This window comes from Ambystoma mexicanum, chromosome 5q (genome assembly GCF_040938575.1).
Source record: "Ambystoma mexicanum isolate Mex_15411 chromosome 5q, UKY_AmexF1_1, whole genome shotgun sequence".
Classification (NCBI taxonomy): Eukaryota; Metazoa; Chordata; class Amphibia; order Caudata; family Ambystomatidae; genus Ambystoma; species Ambystoma mexicanum.
Window position 1 is genome coordinate 518,353,021 of NC_090933.1, and position 20,644 is coordinate 518,373,664.

Below are 20,644 nucleotides of genomic sequence, written 5' to 3' on the forward strand. Positions count from 1 at the left end.
CTAAGCAGGAATTTACAACTTCCTTCAGAGCACGAATGGCAGCTAAACGAAAACATTCTTAACATTTTACAATCTACGGTCAGCCTGACATAGATCTCTTCGCAACATGAGAGAATGCACAATGCCCAGACTTTGTGTCCAGGTATCCCTAGACAGGTTGCAAAGGGGGAATACCCTGAGGATGAACTGGTCAGGGAAATTTGCATACGCTTTCCCCCCAAAACCTTTAATGATCAAGATGTCCACAAAAGCCACCAGGAAAAGGAGAAACGTATTAAAATAGCACTAATGTGGGCACGTCAAGCATGGTTTTCAAACCTACTCAAAATGTCTCTTTACCCTCCACTCAAACTTCCATGCCCATAAAACGTGCTGTCCCGACATCAAGGGACAACACTTCACCCATGTCCCCAAACACTGAACTTGGCAGCCTGGCCCCTGAGGTCATAGAGTTTGGACATTTAAACCTGCCACAAAGATTGATTTGTGGAAATCCTCAAGGAAGCACGCAAACCCAACACAAGACATTGCTACTTAAATAAGTAGAACCACTTTATCATTTGGTGCAAAACATGCAACATCAATCCTATTGATTGCTCACCATCTCACATAGTTCTTTACCTACCACATCTCAAAGTAAGGTGTCTTCGTAGAAGGTTCCAGTGATTGAAGCCTTTATGGAAGGGGTTAAAAGATTACATCACCCAATTGCAAATCCAGCTCCTGGCTGGGACTTCAATATTGTACTTCCCAATGTCATGGGTCACCCTTTTGACCCAATGCGCACAACGAGTCATAAGCATCTCACTCACAAGACTGCGTTTCCTGTGGCTATTACTTCTATAAGAGGGCCCATTTCCCACTTATCAATCAATTGAAACGAGGGAATGGTCTGATCCTTTGGGAGTTTCCTGAATTAATGCTTCACTGGTGAAGTTTTTGTAATTCAGGCATACTCTGGCGAGAACAGGCCCCCCCTCATTTAACTAAATGGGGAAAACAGCTGTTCATCCTTCTTTCATCATGAGATTTGTGTTTTCCTCTGACTTTGGACTAGTATAAAATTTCAGAGTATTCCCTTCCAGTGTAGAAAGGCACTTAAAACTGGAAGGAAAGTTGATTTTCAAGAATGGAGAAGAGTTCCCATCACCAGTTTGTTCTCCTACAGAGATGACAGTGATGTCTGGGACTTCATTGTTCCTAAAATGGAATTCTATTTTGTCAGACCGTTGTTCAGTCATGTGACATGTGCCATTCAAACCCACATAATTTGTGCTTTGTTATAATTTAATTGGCCGGTTAATCTGAGTCCAGAGGACCTTGTTCACGCAGTCAATCCGATGTGACATCCTCGAAGGAGGTCATTCCCCAAGAGATAAGCTGTGCCCTCTGGAGTCACAACTATCACTGGGTAGTTCCCACTATGTTTCCCAATTTTTATTTCCAGATCTGCAGTCCCTTCTATGGAAATATCATTCCCATTGAAGTTTTGGAGTTGTTCAGGAAGAGCTGGGAGGGGAATTTGGTGACTCTCCCCCCTTCCTGAATTTAGTTGGTCGAAGGCCACTTTGGAAAGGAGGGTGGATTGTGATCCGGTATAAGACTAGAATATAAAAACACAATGAATATACAATGAATATAGAAATATTAAAGTGCATACATATATAAAAAAGACTATAAAAACCAATTTTTTAGTCTTCGTGACTAAAAACCTTAATAGAAGGCTGAGTATACATTGATCTCAATTAATTTTAGAACAGCATCCTTGTTATGGTAACAACACTCATCCTGGGATTTTTCTATACAGTAATTAATTGATTTAACTTTCATTCAATGCGCTAATGGTCTACACAGCAGCTTCAACCCCTCCCCCACAATTTAATGGAAAGGATTAAGGCAGGCAGTTCCCCACACAATTCGATTTAAATGGATAGGGTGGTTTTCTATGGGGAATTAATTTGAGTTATATTTAATAATATGTCAGGGGTCTCCCCTGTTCCACCCCCCTACCCGCTATGCAAGATGGAGATTAAGGCTGGCAGATTCCCCCCACACTTTTGTTGGCATTTGGATTAATCTACTTACATGGGAGGCCTTGGTTATGGAGCATCCAGGGAAACAGCAGGGCTCCTCTGAGGAAAGCACAAATCTGGTCAAAGGCTTAGGTCTAGTATATCCCCCAGCAACCCAGTCCTCCCCTGGCTGCTCAAATGGCAGGCTCAGCTAGCTTTTAGGTTCCCCAGTCTCTGTCTCCCATGCAAGGGTTAAGGCCTTTCCAGGTAACCAACTCTTCTCCTGGCAAGGTTTTCCCTGATGGCATGGGTAGCTCTCCTCTCCTTGCCTCTCTGCTAGTAGTTCCTTGCAAGAGTCCAGAAGTAGCCTAACTCCAGGAAGAGAGTGGAAAAGTCAAGCAAAAAGTCCCTCTCAGATTGATAACTGATCTCTTATAGGGCTGGTGACACTCCATTATTATCATAATTCTCACTATACAGATTGGCTAGCTCTCTCCGCCCCCCGCCCCCCCAATACGCCCACTGCCTGCTGATAGGACAAGGAGTTAGGAGGGGTGGGTGATGGAGGCTGGGGGAGGAGAAAGCTTCATCATCACAAAATGACAAGTGGGTTTAACTTTTAGTGTTCCTGAAAAGTTCACAACAATGCAGCTACCCTAATTATTCAGAAAACTGCAGGCATATGTATATATTTGCATTCTATATTTTATGGCGAGTCAGAAAATACTAATCTTATTTCGGCACGCCCTTCCTGGAAAGAGCTGCCTTTTTTTTCAATTTGCTCCTGAGCCGAAATAGTAAAAAATCAGACACTTCAAGATTCAAATATTAATGTACCCCTCTAACACCACACCAACTTTCCATTTCCTCAAAATTATGAGAAGGCCCAAATCATAATTTTCTTCATAACTCACATTGTATACATCACACAGAATTCATATTTAGATGGTACCGGAAGGCTTCTTATCCCCTTTAATATGAGTCTGGGATGAGCTCACTGGGACACACACAATTCTCTTTTTATTAAGGAAAATGTAATCCTATGTTAATCAGCAAATGCTTCACATGTGCCCCTCCGTTTCAAAATAGCCACCACCTTTTCTTAAGTTTAATTTCACTTCTATCACATGACATGAACATCTGTTTATCAGCAGGGTCTGTTTTGTACAGGGGTTGAAGATCTATTAGCGGCTGTGCAGGCCATTTCTTGAGGTTGAGTCAGCCCTAAAAATTTCATTTCTGTTGACCACTAATGCATAGTTAATGGGGAGACCTGACCTTAAAGGTCATTTTTGCTGGACAGCTTATCTACCCCTCCACAATTCCGATCTAATAACTGTACACCAGACCTTTTTCTCCTAGAGGGCTTCAGCCCAAAGGTCCGTCACAGTTCCAGGTACACAGCAGTTCAGTAGGGGAAGCAGCATGTAACATTTTACATTGATGATGGGGCTTCTATGCATATATTAATATATTTCTTTCATCTGCTGGTTGAAAAGACATGAGTGTGCCTCTTAACTTGTCCATGCCTACGCTATTATTTAACATGGGAAACCAGTTTCCCTTTTTAAAACAAAGTAGGTCTTTCCATTTAAATATCAGTTTACCTGTGGAAGGTAAGTGTCTTTCTCTGTGTCAAATGAAATATGTCACTTGGCTTCACTTTTTAAATGTAAGGCACAAGTCCGCCTTTTTATTTTTCAAAGGCACAGCATTTCAATGTAGCTTTTCCCGTGTACTGCTACAGTTTTCAATCTGTCAAAAGGTGCCTTTCCCCAGTTTACTCAAAGTCAGCATCTGCAGCACCACTTGTCTTTTCCCATTCATTGGGCATATCTATCTGTTTTAAGCTCTCAGGTAGATTCTCCTTCACTTGTGCACCTGTTCTTTTTAGTGGAGTTGGGTAGGCCCCTTTCTTTCCATTTCACTAGGATTTATGTCGGAAATCACTGTTTTGTACTGGCTTTTATATTTCAATGGGACTCTACATTATCCATCTTCACTCTAACAATAGGGGCCTTGCATGGCCTCTCCATCTCTGTCACTCTGGGGCTGTATTTTCACCCCACAATCTGCACAAGGCCAGGGACCTTACTTCCACATTAACCCGATTTTTACGTGGGTCCCACTTCTGCTTCTTGCATCCCCGCAACAGACCTTCTACATGAGTCGCCATCAGTTCCTTGCCTTCTGTGAAGGAACAGCGCTGATATATGTCAACTAAAAATATGTGGCAATTGCACAATCCCTGCCTGTTGGCTTTTCAAATGACATTTTAAAATATACGTTCAACAGGCAATTTGTATACTACTATCAGAGGGGCTTGACATGAGTCTTTGATAACAATTACTTTGGGAGGCAAAGTTGGTTGGTATTTTCCTCAATTCAAGTGGCAGTTTGAAAAAGCAAACTGAATATTTAAGAATGGTCTAGTTTAATTCTGACATATATGTTGGGCTGGCTGTGCCGGTGACATGCGCTATACCCTAGTGTTTGAACATTGTATTTAGAGTTAATTCAATGATGTGCAGATCCAATGCATCAGTGCTATTTATTGTTGTACTTAGTAACCGTTTACAGTAATTTAGCAGTATAAGTGCTTATTTTAAAATATGAGCTCTCTGAAATCTTTTCTGTTAAATACGTTTTTTAAGGGAGGGGTTAAATAAACTAGCCTTGACTGAAAAGAAGAATGGACAAAGCCATTTGTCCTTGTTCATTACCAAAAATAAATTGCTGAGGATGCCTAATGGGTTTAAAAAAATTGCAATAGGTTCTGAATTTCCTGTGAAATTAACTTGTAGCCCAGTCTTGAAAATCGCATTTGTTTCTTACTTTTATGCTGAAATGTGATAATTTTATGCTGAACCGGTGGACTGGATAATTCTATGTGAAATCCCTGCACTGTTTCTAAGGCACAAGGATCTTGGAAAATCTATTTTATATGGTGTTATAACAATGTTTTTGACACCAGAACCCTAGCCTGGAAGAATGGAGAAGGTATGCGCCATTGAAACCTCCTGAGATGAACCTTCCTTTGGTGTATCTGCCTCTATTGCATTGGCCCAAAAAAGCTGGTATTGGAGCAAGGGAAGATTCCGATATTGCTTGCCCCACCAGCGACCGCCAAAACCAGAGGGCCACTGGGCTCCACCAACTGAACGTCCTCTGCTTCAACCAGCCCAAGAACAAACTGTAGAACCGAATATGTTTGAAAGAACATTATGAGCTTCAAGTAGGAAAATGTGAAGGCATAATGTCGCAAAACAGAAAACCACCATTCTCTTTAGGTTGGCTATCTGTTAGTCCTCCTACATTATGGTTTATTGTAAGGAGCATTCCCATGCAGAAGTCTGCATTTAAGGAGATGTTGGCTTTGCCGAAAAACAGATTGTGATTTGTTCACAATAACTTAATGTGCCTGAATCTATTGCAGAGCCTTCTGCGGTTGCAGTCTCAGCAGATTATCATATTTTGCTTGACAATTAGTGTTAGAAAAAACTTAATTCGAAACTCATGTGTCAGTAAAAGAGCACTTTTCTATTCCCTAGAATGCAATTGTGCAGAAATGTACAATGTAACAGTTCTAAATGTAAACTGCTCTGAAACTGTTCATTTAAATGCTATTCAGAAAGGAAGCAAAGTCAACAAAAAAACAATCTTGGCTCTGTGAAAAAAACAATTAATGGATTCATAAGTCAGACTTTAAAAATAGTCTAAAGGTTACAGCTTTTACAGAGGTGGTGGCCGAGCACTGCGCAGTTAATAAAACGCAATATCTGGCAGAGAATAATTTTGAGAAAGAAATGGTAAGCACACCGACAAACAATAAAATAAAGTATAGTATTTTTGAAAGGGAAATAAAATTCCACGGGAATGTAACATTCAAACCACACACCCATTTTCTGACCCTCCCCAAAACCTCATTTCCATTCCTACACCCCCAAAACAACCACTTAATTCTTATGCAAGAGAAACGTTACTTTGCACATAAAATAAAACATCACTGGCACATAACGTTTGTGCACTTAGCGGGCCATTATTTAAGGGCATCTACCCTTCCCAAAGCACCCTCCATTCCGCCTCACCCATATATCAAAACAAAACGGGGGAACCCCTGTACCTGCCCTAGACTGACTCCAGAGCACAGATAAATATTCAGAATACATGCAAAACAGCCAACTTTTATTGTTGCATTTGAGCTAGTTTCATTCTTTAAAATAAACGAATATCTCCTTTTAAAACCACATATTTTTCCATCTTTGAATACACCGTTTTAGTTTGTTTTGCGCATTAGGGTTGGGTGATATATTGAGTTTTGGAGATACATTGATATATTTAGAAAATTGATATAGGATTAGACAATATCGTTAACATTGATATATGTTTATATGTATGTATCTGTCACCTATTAATTGAGGATGACAAATCAATATGACAAAATGCCACTTGATGCCTACGTCACTGCATATAAGGATGTGTATCCTACTTGAAATTCTGTGTTAGTATTGCCATTATTGTTGAGATAATGTCCCTTTGAATCAATTGCAATTTTAGGATGAGGTTAACTGACAATTAATGTTGTGTTTTTGCATTTACTGTTCAGTATTAGTACTGTTGGCATCTCGCATGTAGTTGGCTTACAACTGAGCATTTAACAGAGATAAACAATATCGAGTTATATATCGTATATTGCCATTCAGCCAAAAAATATTGAGATATGACTTTTGGCCCATATTGACCAGCCCTAGGGTTTTTCTCATTTGAGGCATTGGGTATTTAATTTTCAAACTTGCATTTTTTACCCCTTCATTTTCACACAAGAAAACGTGATCAGTTGTTATAATCCCGTCTTGACCATGGACAGAAATTGACCTAATGGTCGCGGTGTATCTGGTAGCCTGGGTAAACCAGGCTCTCTTTCCCACTTTACTTAAATCTTTTCAATGGCCATTGGTTTGATGGCAGTTTTCTTCCAATATTGCAGTCTCTATCAGAATTATTTATTTAGGAATTTCTACACATTTAAGTTTGACCTGTAAAAAAACATAATTTGCAACCAGTGATGTAGCACTGTGATGCCTGTAGTGTGAAGCTCGTAGACGTGGGTTCTTGCACATCTAGCCAAGATCCTGTTTCAGCTGCTCATTGTCATGACGTGAAACACATCTCTATAGCACTTGACACTATTTCAAATCACTCACTTTTAGCCTCTACATTTTGATACTTTGCACAGCCATTGTTGGCCTGAAGGGCATAATTACCCATCTCAAGAGCTAATCAAAGCACATGAATTTCCACTTGTTTCTGCTTTTTACAGATAAATACGGTTAGGAATCCGAATGTGTAAAAATCGGTGAAACCCAGGAGCCCTAATCATTTAAGTATTTAGAGATGGTGGTCGACAACTAGGACGGCCAATGCTTTCGACGGTAAGGAAGGCTGGGGACCTGATCTCACGCACCCAATAGAAATCAGGCTTACAGGAAAGCTGTGTTTGGGCATATTGGAGACTGTGCCCGACAATTGGGGCAAACTGGTGATATTTGATCAAACATCAATACTCCACTAGGACCTTTAACTTCACAGGGGCCTGCAAATTTAGTACCTGATGGAACCTGTTCTGGGTCTAAGTCAATAAAATCTTGCTGGGCATCATAATATGTAGAAGACCCAACCCCAGGGTCAGCTAGTGATGTAAGCAGAAGTGGTGTGGCATGTGCTCCTGTAGCCGCTGTTTGACTCTCCACACAGCCTTCGGGTCCACAACATACTATATCCATATCATAGACAGCAATTGCCCTTGATTCCCCGTCTTCATAGGGTTTTTGAAGAAAGCACATCAGACTCTTACTCTGTGTTCTAGGTGTTTCCTTTTCCTTGTGGCTTTAATGGGCCGAGAAAAGAGTTCTGTACCATGCGAAATGTGCAAGCAATTTATATACTGGGGAAAGGGGATTGCCTTTACCTTGCCCGAGGCGTCAAATGTTGGAGCGTTAAAAAATGAAATAAAATCCCCCTCTCCAAAGAGGCTGTGGAGCTTTTTTTCAAATTATCCCCTTCAGCATACTCATGGGAACTTTGCTCTTCTTGGACTCTCAGTAGTGAACTGCCCAGTGGAATTAACATTCTGTATTTGGTTTTGCCAATGCTGCTCTCTAAGCGAATCCCCTGTAAAGAAATGTAATTTATATATGTTCCTGCCTAATGTAGGTCAGCCCTGGTGGGAAATCTGGAGCGAATGGTATAGCGCAGGTGGGACCCATAACCATACCAATATATGTTTTTAGCATATGCCAACAGTGAACACAGGCAGTCCTCGGAAACTGAAGTGCTTGTTGTAAAGACCGGAGGGGGGTGTCTGTACTCCTGCCCTGTATATGGTAGACGAGAGGCACAGAGGACCCCAGCCAAGATTCTCTATTATTGGTAAACGTGGTTGAGCAATCGAGGCCTAGCTTCTCAGGAGGTGATTCGGGCTGGTTCTTAAGTACAGTGTAGTCCTCACACACCCACAAAGGAATGTCCACACACTGTATTAGTTAAAACACAGTCTTTAAATTATTAATATTCAAGGTTATGTACAATATCACGATAACTCACTTTGTACTCGGTTATCTATAATGGCAAATCTATACAGTTCTATGTGGTACCACAATTACAATTAGATCTCTTTAAAGTGCATCAACCGTATGGTTAAATGTCATACAAATCAGTTTGTAAAGGAAACCAACAATAGATATAAGAGGAAAGCAGTTGGTTAGAACAATTGGTGGCAGAATACTGGCCCGATACCTAGACACAGTTCTGAGTGGAGATCCCCCACCTAGGCAACCTGTACAATAAAGATATATCACAAGCCCAGTCCATATATTGTTCACAAGAGACTTTCCAATAATTCAGCAACCCCAAAGTACCTGGAGTTATATGTTCCTCATCGGGGAACCGACGGCCCTTCTTGAGTGCCCTCCCTTTAAGGCAGGAGTCACGGGTCGTGGAACATCCGGCGAAGAACAGGGTGAACTACGGCGGTGAAGTGGCCGCTTCTTTCCTAGCGGTGCTCATCGACGGGAAAGTGTAAACGTCCTGCCAGGAAGAGGCGTGTGAGGCACCTCGATGTCGATAGTTCTGGACCGCAAAGAGTTTGAAGAACTGTGGCCCAGCAAGGGCGTTGAGTTGTCGGCATCTCTCTGGTCTTTGGGTGGTGGGAAACCCACCGGCGGATGCTCCTCAGCGTGTCGACGGCCTAGCCTTCTCTGGCGGGATAAGGCGGGCGACGGTGCAGACGAGAGCGTCCTTGGATCAAACATTCTTAGGCAACAGGAGCACGGTGGCTCCGGTTGCCGACGGCGGTCGTCGACGGTGGCGGACAACAGTCCAGGCACTTCTCTTTGGGATTCCGCGGCAGTCCCCGTCTCCGGTCAGCAGCCTTTCGTAGGTCTGTCTACCAGGGAGCTTTTGCAAAGATCAGCTGGTCGCACGATGGTCCCTCGTAGCTCGGGAAGAGGGCGCCTTACCAGATCCTCTCTGGGTCAGTCCTTGGAGACGCAGCAGCTTTCAGATTGATGAGGAAGAGCAACGGCTATTCTTCTCTTCCAGCAGGGCTTCAAGGTCAAGCTTCAGTTTCACTCCAGTTACTCTTCGTAGTGGACTTCAGCTTCTGAACATGATTCCTAGCAGTGAGAGGTCCCCAGATATACTGTTGATCTCCCATTCATTCTGCTGGGTCACATTCAAGCAGCCAATCACTTCGAAGGGCATTCAGCAGTCAGCCAGCCAATCAGGCACACAGTGCATTCAGGCCATTCTTCTCCATCCAGACACTCACAACACAGAATGTGGATTCGGACAAGTACCACGCCATTCAACACACTACACACTGCATTCATACCAGTTTCGGGCAGGGCTGTCTCATTCATTGTGTCAAACACTAGATACCAGACATCCACAACAAGAAGTGTAGATTCGTCACATACTCCATTCACCCAGGTCCCACCCACAGGTGTAACCACAACATACGGTCGTTGGGAAGGCTCCAGCCAGTCTGGTCGGCACTTCCCCACACTACCATATATGCAACTTCCACCCAACAGCCAGTCAGGGGGAAGGGACAGAGTCAGGGCTTCCCGGGACTTCGGGAAGATCAAGGTAACAGGCGATGGAAGGCAAGAGGCTATGGGGCCATCTTGTCTCCATCAGGAATCTACCGATTCCAATCACAGGGCCTGGGCATCCCAAAATAGAGGACGCTCAGGGCACCAGTCAATTCAGCACGGAGCTGCCAGCAGCCCGTACCCTGCTCTGTGGGTCACTCACAGGTGCCCAAAAACATACACTAGGGGCACAGGGTTGTACCCCCACCCATGGGGGCCATAAGGGTATCCCATGAGTCTGTACACCAAACCAAAAGAGAGAGCTGCACCTCCAGGAGTCCCACATGAACTCCTGCGTGGAAAACACGACAGAACACACAATAAAAAGCAGTAAATGACAAGGATACAGAGGCCCTGTCCCTCCGATGCATTTCCAGCATCACACTTGCTCAGCCTCTGTAACTCAGTAACTCCTCTCACTCGAGCAGGCACACAAGAAGTAAGCGCTCCTGTCCAAGTCTTAAAACAGCTTCAAAACAAATCAATGCAAAACCTTAGTTTCAAAATAAATATAGATGGAAGGTTGAAGTACTCATCTGAGGTGGTTGAAGCAAGAAAAAACGACAAGGAAAATGAAAAAAGGACAAAAAATAGAGCTTGAGCGCAGATCCTCCCTCTTAGTAGTGTTAACATTGCATTGTGGGATTTGTAGCCCAAATGTATCTGTTTGTGTTGCTCTATAATTAATTAAGAAATATATATTGCACAACATGAGAAATCTGTGCCCTACTTTAGAAAGATATTGTTTGAAATGAAATAATTTGAGCAAAATATTTTATATGCAATATTTTGTAAGGGATACCATAAGTACACTTTTTCTGAGGCTGGATTGGAAGCCCCCCGCTATGCTTCCATATTTTCTATCTTTTTTTTGATTGATCCCCTAACAATGTTTTTCAAAAGAATTTAAAGGATGCAGGGTTCTAGCTTGGTGTGTGTAATAATGAGAAACCTAGAAAATGAAGTTTTAGCTCCGATCCATCTATTTTTTTCACATTAGGCGAAACCAAACCACTATGTTAGCATGTTATTTGTGCCAACTATCACCAGGTTATCGTTATCATTTTGTACTCTAGATGGCTAAGGCCCCAGAGTAAAAATTAGCTCCACAGGTGAAGGATTATGGTAACTCTGGGGGTTCAACTCCATCTAAAACGATCCCACTGTCTTAAGAGTAAATAACTATGGGAGGGGCGGGGTGGACAATAAACATCAAGCGGCGGCTGGAGGGGTAGACTGAAGGAGGTTAGGGAACATCAAGAGGAGGTGGTAGTAAATCCTGGGGCAGTGACAGGGATGATCCCGGAGGAAGGAAGTCGTAGAAAGCACAGGAAGGTTCCAGGGGGGTGCACTAAGCTCAGAGCTGGGAAAAGGCCTGATCCGAAGCAGTTGATACCAAGATGGGAGGAGCAACAAGCAGGTGGACTGGCAACTGGAAGGGTCAAGAAGGGAAAGGGAGCAGAGAGGGGAACCAGAGATTAGAGATCAGCCCCTTTGTAGCGATAGGTGATAAGGCCCAACTGTCCTCACCGGGGAACTCAAGTAAGGCCCCCCTTCTCTTGCAGAATTTGAGCCTGACCGATAAGTTCCACATCTATCAGCAGATGTTAATAAAAGTCCACAGGCACCTGGCTTACCGATCGGGGCCAACAGAAAAATAATGTTTTGAAAGAGTAGTGAAGCAGGATGCGGTAAACCCCTTAATCCTGCGACGAGAGAACAAAGAAGTAGGATGCAACAAACCCTGTAAGACCGCAACGAGAGACAAAGAGACAGGCTAAGAAGGTCGAGGAAACCCCAAACTGGACTCACCTGTACCAAGCAGGTGTGTGTATGGGTTCACTAAAAGGAACTGTAGCTCTTTCAATTTGTGTGTCATAAAATAAAGGCTGGTTTAATCTCAAATAATATATGACACCCTAAAAACAGGATAGTTTAAAATGCCGACATGTTTTGGTTAGTTCTATTTCCTGCATTACATTATTGGTGTTGGTAAATGTCCATCTGTGTTACGTATAGTCACCTGCCTGCTCTCTTTTAAGAAGTCTGAAGAGGAACTATTGCAGCAAAAGAATTTGATTTGGCATATTTGTATTAACCACAACACTTGGATTTTCATTAAAATCAAACCCTTTTTTCTTTTTTTGTTGTTTTCAGGAGCTGCTAGGTCAAGTCCACTTGCAAAACCAGGATCCACATCATCTCGGCCGTCTTCAGCAAAAAAGGCAGCTCAGAGTCCAGTACCCAGAAGCGACAAAGACTTAGAAACACAAGTCACACAGCTTAGTGACCAGGTAACCTCAATAGATAACATTGCTTCCCACAGAATGTGACACTCATGCATACACACATTATGTGCTATTTCTAAATAATCTATGCTCCCAGAAGAATGGGCATTGCTACCCTCTTTTCCTATTGCTCATTTTGCCTGTCTAGTACAAATAGAAGTGCAAGCTTGGAGTGAAGAGAAAGGGAAAGGACAAATGAGACCTTTACATCTGCATGCCTCCCCGTACAAGACCTCCCTTAGCTACTACTAGTGGGAGTGCTGTTTCTAGGTACGACTCCCATTCTCCTCTCTTTCTGTTCACAAGTACTGTGTGACCCCAGTTACTGCTAGCGCGGCACATGTATCTTCTTTAACACTCGACAACTTAGCTCAGGCAGAGGCCTTGCTCCTCCAACCATATGACAACAGATCAAATGCTCATTGTGAGAGTAGCATTAATTTTACATCAGCCATTCATAAAGTGCATACTGCAAACTAAATAGCCCCAGAACTGTCTGAGTCCGCAAACCCTACAATATGGGAATTGGGGACCTTGGGCCATTATAGCCACCCTACTATCCCTGACAAACCTTCAGCAAATATAAGGAAGTGGTTCCTTGAACACCCGAGGAGAAATTGTGCATAGATAAAAGGCTGTAGATTGAGTCTGTGAAAATAACAGACAGAAATTATCTGTGGAGAGACAGAAGTCCATTGTAGACCCTGCCTGCTTCCTCTTGCAAGGCCCCTCATACATCAAGAAGAAACGTTCTTACCCAAGCATGAGAGGAGAGGGGGCCGGTGCTAGCACGCAGCAGCGACTGCTGTGGAGAATTAGAAATGGTAGCCACTGGTAAAATAACCCAGGCTAGATAGTGGAGTCTCAAAACGTTCTGCAAGCCAGTGGAACTTGCATGGCAAATCTATAGTCACTTCCCCAGAATCCCAATTCCAATGCAGCGTGCTTGCATACATGGAAAACCTGGTAGCACTTGGGCATCCGGCGACCATCCTGCCTGGGGATAAATTGGAGCGAGAGTCATGGAGAAGTGAAATGGGGGAAAAGGTCAGAGAGACAGAAGTGGAGGTGAAGGAAGAGGGGAGAGTTATAAGCAGAATTGAAGGGGCGTCAAATATAGAGTGTTAAATGCAAAGGTGAAGGAGGATAAAAGGCAAGATTGAGCTTGAGATAATATGCAGGAGAGTGGAGTGGAGAATAAATATGGAGGAGAGAGAGAGAGAGAGAGAGAGAGAGAGAGAGAGAGAGAAAGAGAGAGAGAGAGAGAGAGAGAGAGGAGGTGAAAATCAGAAGGTAGAAAGTGGATGGTAAAGCGTAAGAGGTCAGAAAACCACTGAGGCATAAAACCTGGTCACTCCGATAGGGAGAAAATCCCTTCCAACACTTTTACATTAGTGTGACAAAAATCTCAACATAATATTTACACATTAGGTTCAAGGAAAAAGTAATTGCATATGATACAAAGAATTACATCATTCATTGATATCAAGACACGTGTTTAAGCACATAGGTAAATACAAAAATACACAATGATTCTCTCAAGAAAATGAAACACCTGAATTAAACGGGGATAACTATCGTCATTTGCATCAAAATGCAAATAATATCGTAATACAATCACATTAATACACTACGCGTTTCGGGGAACATGCCCCTTCTTCAGGTGTGAATGTTGATTGCATTTCTTCAATATTCTACAGAAAAATAAAAAAAGAGAGAGTATATAATGCAACACTACTATTAGGCATATTCCAAATGAACAGGCATGGAAAAACAACAGCAATACCAAAGAGAAACGCTGCAACTGACCTTCCAATCAAGGCGGGTCTTCTGCCCCAGCACTTGAAGCAGGCAAAAGGAAATATTCCACCAAAGTAATAGATCTTCAAATTTGGCCAGAATTACTTATGCAAAGAATGGCAACCAATAGTCCTATTCGTCAACAAAAGAAGTTGAAATTGACAGAGTCTAAAAAAAACAAAAGTGAATACAAATACCAACTAAGGGTGAGCGGATGTTCGTACTGTATCATAAGCTAAAATATAAAGAAAAGATACCAGAGGAGCCCTATGGCCCGTGTGTTCAAAAGCAAAAGCTTACCTGGCTGTCAATGTTCTCAAATGCAATGCGGGAACGGGAAAGCGGCTGCTGAAACAGCCTTCCGTCCCGCATTGCATTTAAATACTGTGGTGATATGTCACATGATCGCGATCCGATCACGTGATCAGGAGGACACTCAAGGCATAACAATGCCGTACCGAGACACATCGTCAGAATGTTGGGTGAATGCAGCTGGACGCCGTATTTTGTCACATGCATATAAACAAACTACATGAAGCCAATCGTGGATGGATGCTGGCAAAAAATGCAAAGATTACGGAAATCTGTACATTCAAAATATCACGTGACAGTGACCTGGATGCGTCATGTTTTTAGACTCTCATGTGCAGTAAAAGCACTCCATCCCAAATGAGCCCTCAGATAGAAACGTCATAATAGCCTATGTTAAATGTGTAAATGAAAATATAATGCCGAACTCTGCAAAAGAAAAGGTGTGCCCTAAAAGATGATGACATCATGCCAAAAGCTTAAAGCATGCAAATATCTTAGTGGTCAGAATAAAATAAAAAAATTCTCCGCCTTATAAAAATCACCAAAGAATGCACATATGAAAAATAATAATATAAAAGAAAAAGTGGATTAACACAGCTAACTGTTGACTGCGGTAGAGCACAGCAGAAACAAAAAAACATATGGTGTATATACAAAAATAAAATAAACCAATATAAAAAATGGTGAAACCAGAAATTATGTCTAGATGTAAGTGACTAAAGAAATCCTTAGAAAGAAAGTTCACTAAGGCATGCCAAGTGAATGCCTGTAGCAAAATTAAACAATAGATAGCCTGGAAATGCCGTTAGGTACCATAGCCGTTCATTTGGATATGTCCAAAAACACTTGAAAAAACTGCAACATATTTAGAAACGCACACATTGAAAACAATTCAATTTGTAAGAAAGAGGATTCACTAAAAATTCACATTAAAATTAAAAATAAGAAGATAAAGAATTGAGGGACAACCAAACGGAGAAAATTCATTTTAAATTCAAATGTAACGATAAGTCAAACTCATTGTTCATGCCTCTTGGTTCAAGAGAGTCAAGTCTATCAATCTACTCCATCTCTTTTTGACGGAGCAACAAATTTATGTCACCCCACCCTCCTGGGACGTTTGATTGGCTCAAGGATGAGCAGTTTCATTTGAGCAACAGTATGATTAAACGACCTGAAATGTTGAGCAACTGGAGAATGGACTGAACACAATCAGATGTTAGATTTGTGTTCAGTCCATCTCAACTTGACTTTTCTAGTTGTGAGGCCAACATAGAAAATGCTGCAAGGGCATTTAATCCCATAAATGACATAATGATGTTATGACAATGTTGGCAATTATTGCACGGTAAAGTGCCTCTATGTCCAGTCATGTCTACTGACGGTGGTTGGTAATCTGCTTTAACTAGAAAATTTCTGATAGACTTACGTTTTCTATATGCAAACGTGGGTTCAATAGCGAACAATTGAGCTAACAAAGGATCCATCTCAAGCATTTGCCAATTACGTTTCATAATGTTTTTGATTTCGTAGCTCTGTTGATAATATGTGGTCACATACAGCAGAGGGTCAGTGTCTAATTTGACCGATTGCTGCAGTATTTAGGATTTTGGAATTGCAGACGCTTTGGCCAAAGCTGTAGATAAAATGTCTTGGGAATACCCTCGTTTAAGAAATGTTTCCTGCAAGTTCTTAGATTAAAGAACACATTCTGCTGGCTCTGAGATGATTCTTCTATACTATAAAAATTGACTGAAAGGTATAGATTGGATGGTAGTGTTCGGTTGGAAACTTGATGCCAAAAGGGTGCTGTTTCTATCAGTCGGCTTGTTGTAAATAGTAGTATGTAGGTATTTTTCTTTGACATATACTTCCACATCAAGGAACTGAATCCGTTTATTGCTAACTTGAGTGGTAAATTAAATTCTCGGTGCAAGTTGGTTCATAAATGTGAACAATTCCAAAAGACTTTGATAAGAACCTCTCCATACACCAAATATGTCATCAATGTATCTGAGAAAGGTTCTTAAGTGAATCTGATATTCCACTTGATTCAATATAGATGTTTGCTCAAGGTATACCATACATGTATTGGCGTATCCGGGTGCCATGGCTGCCCCCATAGATGTACCAGAGATTTCAATGGAGAATATATCTTCAAATCGAAAGAAATTGTTATTCAGGACTATTTTTAGCAAGCTTAATATACATAAACTATTAGCACTTCAGTTTGGGGAGGAAAGTAGCAACCACTCCATTGCTTCCATGCCAGCCTTATAAGAAATGTTAGTATACAGACTGCATGCATCCATCATAAACAAAATGTCAGTTGTTTCATCAAAGTCTAGATCTTGAATCCTCAATAAAAAATCTGTAGTATCTTTCAAGTATGTTGTTGTATTTTGAACCAAGGGCCAAGGGTTGAACAGCTTTGTCGATATACTGGGCTAGTGGTTCAAGAAGACTGTCAGTTGCTCCTATAATAGGTCTACCAGGTGGATCCAAAAGACTTTTGTGTACTTTAGGTAAGATGTATAGAACAGGCATGATCGGGTGAGATTTAGTCAGGTACATTTTGTTTTTTTCAGAAATACAGTCTTGTGATTCAGCCTCTTGTAGAAATTTATTAATGAGGGTTCTTACTTGGTCCGTAGGGTCAGTAGACAATTCTAAGTAAGTATCTTGATCACTCAACTGTCGCTCCACTTCTGCTTTATACTTAAGAGGATCCATTATGACAAGGGCGCCTCCCTTGTCAGCTGGCTTTAATATGATGTCCTTATTTTGCCATAGCTTGTCCAATGCTTGAGTTTCAGATTTGGAGAAATTACAAATAGATTTCTTATATTTAAAGGATAACGTCTTGAAGTCTCTCAAAGTTTGTTTGTGAAAAACTTCCAGTATATGGTTCTGTGTATGAGGTAAAAACAAACTCTTAGGAGAGATTTCCAAATATTTAGCAGGCTCCATGGACTGTGGGCTCTCTGTAGTAGCAAAGAATAATTTCAGTCTCATCTTTCTCACAAGCCAAAAAAAATCTACCTTTTCTTTCAAAAGGCTGCTGGAATATGTTGGCACAAAGGACAATCCCGTTTGTAAGGTTTTTAATTCAAATGGATTTAGCTGGTATGATGAAATATTAATCACTACGTTTTCCTTTGAGATAAGTTCACTTGACGCCCAGGACTTTTTCTTTTTGGATCTTCTGGTTTTCGCTTGTCTAAAAAAGATAAACTGGAACTAGGGCCTGCTGCACTTCTTAAATGTTCACTTACTTCTTCTTGATTAGATTGTTGGTTCCAATGACGTGCCTCTTCTTCTTTTTCTGGTCCTGAAGCTTCTGAAAATGATGTTTGAGAAGTTGAAGTCCTTCTGGATCTTGCTTGAAATTGTTGTGGATTATGTTTGTTGTAATAATCCTTCCACGAATAGAATGTCAAGTTTGTAATCGATGGTGTCTCTTCTCAATTTCCTGATTTATTTTATTCTCAATTTCTAATTTAAATTGGTCCAATTTAGTATTCACTTCCTCTAGAATGTTTGATAATTGGTCTTTAGTCATCAAAGAAGACAAACTAGATTTTATAGATTCCATTTCTTCATTCAATTGGGTTAAAGACTTGGATAGTTCCTCTATAGTAAGAAGTATAAGGTCCAATGAGCAACGGTTTAGAGTCTGTCTCCACTTCTTGATAAAGCCGGGACTTTCTCTACATAGGGTAGGCTCAAGTTCCACTCGTAAACCCGTAGGAATTCTTTGAATTCTTATATTTAAAGGATAACGTCTTGAAGTCTCTCAAAGTTTGTTTGTGAAAAACTTCCAGTATATGGTTCTGTGTATGAGGTAAAAACAAACTCTTAGGAGAGATTTCCAAATATTTAGCAGGCTCCATGGACTGTGGGCTCTCTGTAGTAGCAAAGAATAATTTCAGTCTCCTCTTTCTCACAAGCCAAAAAAAATCTACCTTTTCTTTCAAAAGGCTGCTGGAATATGTTGGCACAAAGGACAATCCCGTTTGTAAGGTTTTTAATTCAAATGGATTTAGCTGGTATGATGAAATATTAATCACTACGTTTTCCTTTGAGATAAGTTCACTTGACGCCCAGGACTTTTTCTTTTTGGATCTTCTGGTTTTCGCTTGTCTAAAAAAGATAAACTGGAACTAGGGCCTGCTGCACTTCTTAAATGTTCACTTACTTCTTCTTGATTAGATTGTTGGTTCCAATGACGTGCCTCTTCTTCTTTTTCTGGTCCTGAAGCTTCCGAAAATGATGTTTGAGAAGTTGAAGTCCTTCTGGATCTTGCTTGAAATTGTTGTGGATTATGTTTGTTGTAATAATCCTTCCACGAATAGAATGTCAAGTTTGTAATCGATGGTGTCTCTTCTCAATTTCCTGATTTTTTTTATTCTCAATTTCTAATTTAAATTGGTCCAATTTAGTATTCACTTCCTCTAGAATGTTTGATAATTGGTCTTTAGTCATCAAAGAAGACAAACTAGATTTTATAGATTCCATTTCTTCATTCAATTGGGTTAAAGACTTGGATAGTTCCTCTATAGTAAGAAGTATAAGGTCCAATGAGCAACGGTTTAGAGTCTGTCTCCACTTCTTGATAAAGCCGGGACTTTCTCTACATAGGGTAGGCTCAAGTTCCACTCATAAACCCTTAGGAATTCTTTGAGATTTATAATAATGAGACAAAGTGCTGGTATGGGGTTTTTGATTAATCTCACGTTTAATCACCCTCTCCAGTTGTTTAATTAAATCTTCTGGATTTTTAGTGCTTTGTGTGCTCTCTTTCTCTGTAGCTGCGATCAGTTTAAGGATGCGTGATGCTTTTTCCTCTGAGAAGCGCAAGGTTTCTGCTCTATTGGTAGTTAGAGATTCAATTATAGAAAATGACATTCTAGGTGAAGATCTCAATGTAAAGTCTGCCAATAAATCTAAATTAAATGAGTACTGGGGAGTGTGCTACCGAAAGGTCCAAGTAACCTGTGAAAAAAATCACTAAGTAAAATGTTGGTGCACAGCAAGATTCAAAAACAACGTAAAGATCATATATGAGAATAAATGATAGTAAACAACGTACTGGTTCTCCAGGCAACGCTCTCGCTACTGGAAAAAAGGAGAGCTGAGAAAATCAACAATACTTATAGCCTCAACAAGAGTAAGAGGTACCCATAAAGAGGAATGTTAATATAATTGCCTGGTTAAGGCGCAATATCCTTAATAGGTTTCGAAGGAAGTGGAGGAGCAGCACCCATTGAAAGCTCAGACAGATTGCACAGAAGGTTAAGCCTGAGAACCCCTGGGTTCAATGCATTCGTAAGAGCCTGATGCCTGAACCTTGTTCATACGACCCACGATATTAATAATAGGTATTAAAAGCGGCTAAGCAGGAGGCAACATCCTGCCGAGCCTTTCGAAAGACAGGAGAGACATCACTCAATGCCAAGAAAGAAGTACCGGGTGCTAAAAAACCCAGAGTGAGTGGCTCTTTTTTCCCCTACAGGAAAGCAGAGTTAAAAGAGAGAGAAAAGGACTAAGAACCACTCTATAGGGGAAGCCTGACCAGTTTGTGGTTGGTGGTGAACACCACCCTGTAAACTCTGTTAACCGGAATTCCTTATTTTCTACTGTGTGTAAAAAAAAGTTGTTACCCATATAACTTGACTTCGAGTTGTGTGTTGAGCCTACGGGCATGGCATACCCCATTGTTGCTATCCCCAGTATCCCACGAAAGCAGCTGTACCACTGCAGACCTTGCATTTAACCCGGTGTGTAATATTTGTGCCTGATAGAGCTTTGGGATATATGGTTTCATTAAGGGTGAAAGTACTGACAAGTACATTCTTAGGTGTCCTAAAACTGAACAGCATGAGCCACAGTTCCATAGTCCTGAATCCATTTTCGATTATGTCCCTTGTTGGTGTCGTCGTAATATCTCTGATAAATCCCTGATTATCATTGAGCTCAGTGAAGATTTTGCTGTCAAACAGATCAGCACTATCTTGGAAACGTCCAGAAGCCATCCTCAACCAACGTCCGAAGTCTAGCGCGGCTGGTGTTCACTCAG

General features: G+C 41.2%; 1 protein-coding gene across 3 annotated transcripts in view; it reads left to right on the forward strand.

Moving 5' to 3' along the window:
* MAPRE2 (microtubule associated protein RP/EB family member 2) overlaps nucleotides 1-20,644 on the forward strand; it is a 984,616-nt gene that overhangs the window by 925,231 nt on the left and 38,741 nt on the right. For all 3 annotated transcript variants that reach the window (XM_069621019.1, XM_069621020.1, XM_069621018.1), the window contains one exon: nucleotides 12,323-12,459. In XM_069621019.1, coding sequence (XP_069477120.1) covers nucleotides 12,323-12,459 — 137 coding nt within the window. The remainder of the gene's footprint in view (nucleotides 1-12,322; nucleotides 12,460-20,644) is intronic.